The following is a 6,984-nucleotide window of genomic DNA, read 5'->3' as shown; positions in this document are numbered from 1 at the left end:
GTAGGGAGGGTGCTGTCTGGGACCGCTGGATTGTCGGCGTGTTCGCAGTAACTCAGTTGTTCAGTTGGGTCTCGAAGTGGCACATTGCGCTCGCTTTTTTCCGTTCGTTCCTCCGTTCCGTTCCTCGTCGGTGTGGAGTGATGAGTGTGACTGTGGGTGTGTTTCGCTGTGCGGTCGCTGTTTGCTCCGTGTGTGTTTATGTGCGCTGTGGGTGGTGCGGCTTTGTAGTTTACTGAAGTCGTGCTGGACACCCGAGTGGATTCGTGTATGGGGTGCTCTGGATTGTGGGGCGCGCTGTCATTTTTTGATGGGGCTGGAGGCTTAAGAACCCGGAAAATACGATAAATGAGTTAGCTTTCACCTGGAAAAAATATTTTACAAAATTCAAATGTGGAAAAAACATGTAATGCAAAATAAATTATAATTAAAAGATAAATTAAAAAAATCCTTTATTGGATCTCTTTAAATTCTTGTTGAGGGGAGCTGTGAAGTAAACGAACACCAAATCCTCATTTGTCTCGAAGGCACTTGTTTTCTTAGGACTAAAGCCGCTACATTTACATGACCGACATGAGGTCAAGTTTTGTTAACTCACAGCTCACACAATTACTGAGTGAGATTTAGAATATGGAATGATTACATTTTATATAAATTAAAACAATTACTCAATAAAATCCAAGCGATAGTTCTATTTTATTTATTTTTTGTTTATCATTCTTTCAAAAATTGTAAAAATATGCCACAATTATGACTAGAACATGTTAAACAATATAATTATTTTATTTTATATATTATATTTACACATTAAATTCAGTCAGAAATATGGCAAAAACAAAAAAATTGCATTATATTAAAGGTAAACTATGTAACTTCAGAGATGGAGTGTCTGCTATGGATATGTTATTTCTTTGGCTAGAATGTTCCATAGTATGACATTTATTCATTTACAGGTGTTTTATTGCTCATAAATACCTTAAAAAACATGATTTTTTACCATATGCAGGCTTACCTCTCCATAGATCTGAACTTTAACCGTTCTCCATTGTGATTTATTTCCATTGCTTGTAATAATGAAGCCAAAATAGTAATATCTCCATGTAATATCCACCAGAAAAGTTACACAGTTTTCCTTTAAGTTTTGGGGTGAACTTAATTTAACCCTATTTACTATTGCTGTATCTTTCATGTGTGTTGAAAGAATATTTATCACCTCAGAAAAAGCTGTGAAATATGATTCTTTATGATTTTGTCTGCTGTAAAAGTTCATTTTGGTTCCAGTGAGGTATAAATAAAGGCTTGAGAGATCTATACTTGTAGTTTGTATGCGTGCAGAGTTTTACAGTCACAACATGGCTGCTGGAACTTGATTTTGGTTACTACAGGTTCCCATGGCGACGATCTCTCTCTAGCCTTTATTATTACTTCGTTGGTCTCATCAGCTGGGCAGGTTCCGACATATAACTGAGATCCTCCGTTGCCGTGGCACCCGCTGCCCGTTGAACACCGACTCCTCGTCCTTCAGAATCTCGTGGGTGAACTCATATCTGGCTTCATCTCTGGAAAAGACAAGAACAAGTTACAAAAGTACAGCAAATGAATCAATTGTTTTTTAAAGCGTTGTTTCCCAAAGACTGGTCCGTGACCCTCAGGTGAGTCACAAGAGATTATTTTTGGGTCGCCTTGTCATGATCTGCATGTCGGTCTGCAATATATAGGTGGATACATGGATCTGTGACTTTATCGATATTCTGGATAAGCATTTCGTCAGAAGATCCTGTCCTCAGTAGGAGCCAGTATTTCTATGCTTATTCCTTTCACTACTACGTACAGTATATGTGTGAATTGGGATTTTTTGTGCTCACAAAAATGAAGACAAAGCACAGAAACAGACTGAATTCTGCGGCTGATCTGCTGCTGTACGCTTCCTTCTGCACCCCGGACTGAAACAGACTACAAAAATGCAGACAGGCCCAACTATCTCATTAGAAATTTTGAAATTTTAAGACATGTTTTGTATAATTTCTAATCTATTTGTAATTATTTTATTGACTATTTTGTTCCAGTATTGCTGGTTGAATTGCATGTTGAAAAGAAAAAGAAATGGGCCACATTTAATGTCCAAATAGGTGACTTATGGATCATTTTACTGCTGCTTCAATGATTGTTTTTCATTGTTTAAAACTTGAGTAATACTAATTGTTCAGAGAGACACAATCACTCAGTCAACAATAAAATATCCTCATTAATGTTCAATAATGGTCAAATCCACCTTTATTCTGTGATTTACGAATAATGTCTATTGACTTGGGTTGTGAAGGTTTGTGACTTTTAAAATATGGGTCCCCAGAAAAAAAGTTTGGGAAACACTGTTTTAAAGGGTCCATATTACGCCATTTTCTGATCTATGTTATAATGTTTCCTCATCACAAACATGCCTGAAGTTGTGTTTTGTTTCATTCACACATGTTTAACACAAAAACCCTGCATATTTAAGGTGAGTTCACCTTCATCATTTGGATGACTTCAGCACTGGAATTGACAATCTCTACTGAAATAAAGGTAAAAGGAGCTGTTAAATTGAAAACCACAGCTTCATGACATCACAAGGTGCAGCAGAGCATTTTGAGCTTTGGATGTAGGCACTCGAATAATAAATGATTACTCAGACATGCGCAAATGAAACAAAACACAACTCCAGGTCTGTTTTGTGGTTACATTATAACATGGCTTAAAGATTACAAGAGTCCATTTTGCTCAGTACAGTATCTTTAAATGTTGGATAGATTGTACCTCATAATATAGAGCGAGTATCGAGGTAAGAGAAGGTCCAGCCATTCATGTGGGGAGTCCTGCTTTACTAAACGCATGACACTGGCAGACAGCAGGTTCAGGCCAGCGATGGTGCTGCCACAGAACTGAAACATGAACATAAGAATGAATATGAGAGACAATGTAATATAGCTTATACTGATAACAATTATAATTTTGACTTATTCTTAATTACAAAAACACTAGACATCATCACAATGATGTTTATGCTATAATTTGGCATTTTTATCAAATCTGAAATCCAGCTGATTTAAATTTATAATGCCTCTCATCGGCTCTGAATTAGAGAAATCACTACCTAAACCCGAGCAGCCTCTGCAGCTTTCACATGAGGCCTGGTCTGTCCAGGGACCACCTCTAATCTGATTGGCCCCTGATGTGCCCCTGTTCTGCCAATCACCTGACGAGAAGAACAACCAGAGAATTCAATGATCATGGTCAGTCAATTCAATGATCATGATCAGAATTCATGATGCAGGCCAAATATCATATACACAAAACAAACTGGACTCCAAACAAACCAAATGGTCATCATTATAATAACGAAATACAGCAATATTTCCAAACAATAAAACAGGTCCAAAACCAAAAAGCTCTTAAAACATAATATATATAATAAATACTTATAACAATATCACTCTCCCCTACACTTTGATACAATTATTTATTTAAGTATACTTAGTTTGGGGTCTTATCCAATGTATTGTTTTGTATTGTTTTGTATTCTTTCTTTTACTCTCTTGTAACTACTGCACACCACCCCCGTACTGTATGTGTTATCTATGTGACTGTATTTAGTTGAATATATTGAAGAATAAAAAAAATAAATAATTCAATGATCACTGATGCAATTCTACCCCCAAATTCTTGGTGGCAGCAGACCTATTGCATCAGTAAAACTTAATGGGAGAAGAAGCAGACCTGTGGAGGGCTTTTTTTAAATATTTTTTTTTAACTGTGTATGCTTGTATTCAAACCGTACTGAATTAATTATTTCTGTGCTTGGATGTAAACTGCACTTGGCTCCTGAATGTAACAAGTGTCCCCTTAATGGCCCCTGTTTCAGAAAAATCCTAGAACCGCCACTGGTCCATCAACTGAGAATGAGACAAACTTGGATGTGTTTCTACCTGCAGGGTAAGTCTTTGGCAACACAGTTTCAGTTGTGATTGTTGTTCATTTTTTAAAACTACAAGAATACAAGCTATATACAGTTTAATTATTCATGTTTTTTTCATTTAACAGTTTGTATCTTGGGCCAAATATGACTTATGGCTTTGTCCAGACTTTATTTGTTTGAGACTGGCGCCACAAACTTGACATATTAATGATTTGTCTTAAAATCCTTTCAGCTGACAATAATTACATCTATGGGGTTGAATAATGAATTCTGAAGCTATTATGAAAAACAAAAGCATTTAAATTGTACTCTTAAATTTATATTGTGATCCTTCATTGTGATCAGACTCTGTCCAAAACTGCATGATTTATTTATGGAGGAAGTACCTTGACACTGTCGATGTGTGGTTTGATGTATCCTTTCTGGTCCAGATCCAGGACATGGACCGGTCCCAGGAGCGGACTGCCTGGGGGGAAGGCCAAAGACCGGACTCTGGTCAGGATCTCAGCACAGGCAGGTCCCCACGTCAGACGCTCCGTCTCCCTGTAACCGTGGATAGCCTGCGGGAAGACTCATTTAGTTCACATGGTTTATGTTAATAGAAAATCTGGGCAGTCAGTTGTGAATGCTGAAAATGTGGGGAATGTGTGGGCCAGAATTAGCAAAGATTTGTATCAAGGGCAGAAGAAATCCAGAGCCTTTTACTGTATTTATAAAGCTCCAGATTGACACTGCATTTCGCAAAAACACTTTGCATAATGGACTGCTTTGAAATGTTGACTGTAGAAAAATCACAAACAAAAGTTAAACCAATTTTGGGGGGAGGAAGGTTTCTTTTTTAAAATTGACATGAGCGAATTAGTCTGCGGAGTATGTACCAGACATTAGCTGCTGGTAAAAGTATAAAGTGCTTTATAATAAGTATAATAAGTATATTTCTCACACGCAGCTTCAAGTATGTTTGATCTGTTGTTGTTTGTTTAAAATAACCAGACCCCGGGAAAGCCAGCTGATGTTTAATATGATTAGTTTTAAGTTAAATCATTGTCTGCTGTTTCATTTAATGACAAAGACACTCCAAAAGCGGGCTCCTTGCCATTCATCGCTTCTAACTGTTCCCTGTCCAATAATGTGTTTAAAAAAGTTGGCCCGTGGGCTGCAGAAGCATCATTAAATCTATGATGAATGTAGGTAGTTAGTCTTACATTGTCCCAGTGGTCAAACTCATAGCGTTTTCTCTTCAGTCCTGGCTCGAGCTCCTTCAGCAGAGCAGCCTCCTCTTCCTTCGTGATGAAACCTGGTCTTACCTCCACCTGCAAAAAGTAGGAATTTAATAACAAATATTAACATCTTTCTCCGTGGAGACAAGGTGATGTAACCAGACAGAGTTACAGGTGAGATCTGTGGAGAGGCAAACACTCCCGCATAAAGAATGCATGTTTTTCGGGCTATAAAAGCACCTGTAGTTGAATAAATGCAAGATAATATCACACTGTGGAACATCTCCATGGAGAAAAGTTACATAGTGGACCTTTAAGTCAGCTTTTTGCTCTCTTTGTCACTTTCTGTCCATGAAGATGCATTTTCAGTTATTTATTCCTTTATTTAATTTATTTTTAATGCAATGAATTTAGGCCTTATTCAACTTAAAAGCTATTAATTTTTATGTATTCCTCTTACTTACCTCCTTTATAAGCTTATGATTTCACATTGTATGGAGAAATTTGTATGACAGACAAAACAATATAATAACATAATGGCATAATTCACTAAAAGAAAAAACAAAAAAACTTAAAATGCACAAAATTAGGGGCCTATATTACACAATTTTATGATTTATGTTTTGACGTTTCCTCATCATAAACATGCCTGTAGTTTTGTGTTGTTTCATTCACACATGTTTAACACACAAACCCTGTATATTTAGGCTCAGAAAAAAACAGGAAGTGCCCCACTGTGTTTTTAAACTCCATACACCTTCACTAGGATCATTTGGATGATTTCAAGCCCGGCATTTCCAATCTCTAGTGAACTAAAGGTAAAATGTGGATGTTAATTTGAAAACTACCACTACATGACATCACAAGGTGGATGCACAGGGAATTTTGAGCTTTAAACTAATAATAAATGGTTACTCAAACGTGTGAATGAAACAAAACACAACTCTAGGTCTGTTTTTGAGGAGATAACAGTATTATAACATGGCTTAAAGCTCACAACAATCAACTTTGTGTAATATAAAACATTTTAATGGACCTTTAATGGACCTTTGTTAGTCAGCCGTGTCTGTACCTGTGAGCCGAGCCGCTGCAGAAGTTGCGGGTTCGATCCCACGATCAGGATTGTGTCCTCCCCCAGAGCTAGCTGTCTGTTAGCATTACAGAGCTGCCGACACGAATAAACCAACGATCTTTTACCTAAACACTTCAAAACGTTGCCAAAAAGCCGCATTATCGTGGTGCAAAGCTAAGAAACAAAGTCGCCGTATACTTTTGTTTATCCGAGGCAATGTTTACAAGTTCACCAGCTGATAACATTCATGCGACTACGCGACACGCCATTTTGAACGCCGTTGCATTGTGGGGAGTGTAGTTCAAAAGCGCCGTAGCTATGGAAACTTGAATAAATTGTGTTAAAAGGCTGACAAAAGCACGTATTTTTATTATTTCAACCATAGTTAATTGTCTAATATTTTGTCTATCCCCGTCTTGTCATATACGGTGATTTTGTAGCTTTTTTGAGGAACGTTGACGTTATACATTCAGTTTCATGCCTGCAGTGCGGCAAAATGCCCACGGAGGGGCAGCAGACTTTTATTTTTTGCTCTGAAAACACGTGGGTCGCTGGACAAACTAGAGGACCATGGATTTCATATTTCGATCTTGATCAGGTAAATTTTTTAATCTTTTGTTTTATTTTTTATTTTTTAATTCTTAGATAAAGTCAAAAAATTTGCTTGCTTCCCTGGGTAGCCTTTCAATGCACAAATTAGCTAGTCTAGGCTGGCATCTACGTTTTTTTTTTTTCTTTCTTAA

At 37.3% G+C, this 6,984-nt stretch overlaps 1 protein-coding gene across 1 annotated transcript; it reads right to left on the bottom strand.

Annotated features, from left to right (window-relative positions):
- Positions 1 to 674: 674 nt before the first annotated feature.
- On the bottom strand, positions 675 to 6,508 carry alkbh7 (alkB homolog 7). The gene is made up of 5 exons (XM_020920786.2): positions 6,242 to 6,508; positions 5,155 to 5,262; positions 4,336 to 4,509; positions 2,791 to 2,915; positions 675 to 1,556 (listed from the first exon to the last, which is right to left on the bottom strand). Exons 1-5 carry the CDS (start codon positions 6,398 to 6,400, stop codon positions 1,436 to 1,438), a joined length of 687 nt encoding a protein of 228 aa, XP_020776445.1. The 5' UTR covers positions 6,401 to 6,508; the 3' UTR covers positions 675 to 1,435.
- Positions 6,509 to 6,984: the final 476 nt, after the last annotated feature.

The sequence above is a fragment of the Boleophthalmus pectinirostris genome, unplaced genomic scaffold, assembly GCF_026225935.1.
Source record: "Boleophthalmus pectinirostris isolate CB_2022bp ecotype Guang Dong unplaced genomic scaffold, ASM2622593v1 HiC_scaffold_17, whole genome shotgun sequence".
Lineage (NCBI taxonomy): Eukaryota > Metazoa > Chordata > Actinopteri > Gobiiformes > Gobiidae > Boleophthalmus > Boleophthalmus pectinirostris.
The sequence above is the reverse complement of the archived record's forward strand: the minus strand, read 5'-3'. Positions and strand labels throughout refer to the sequence as shown.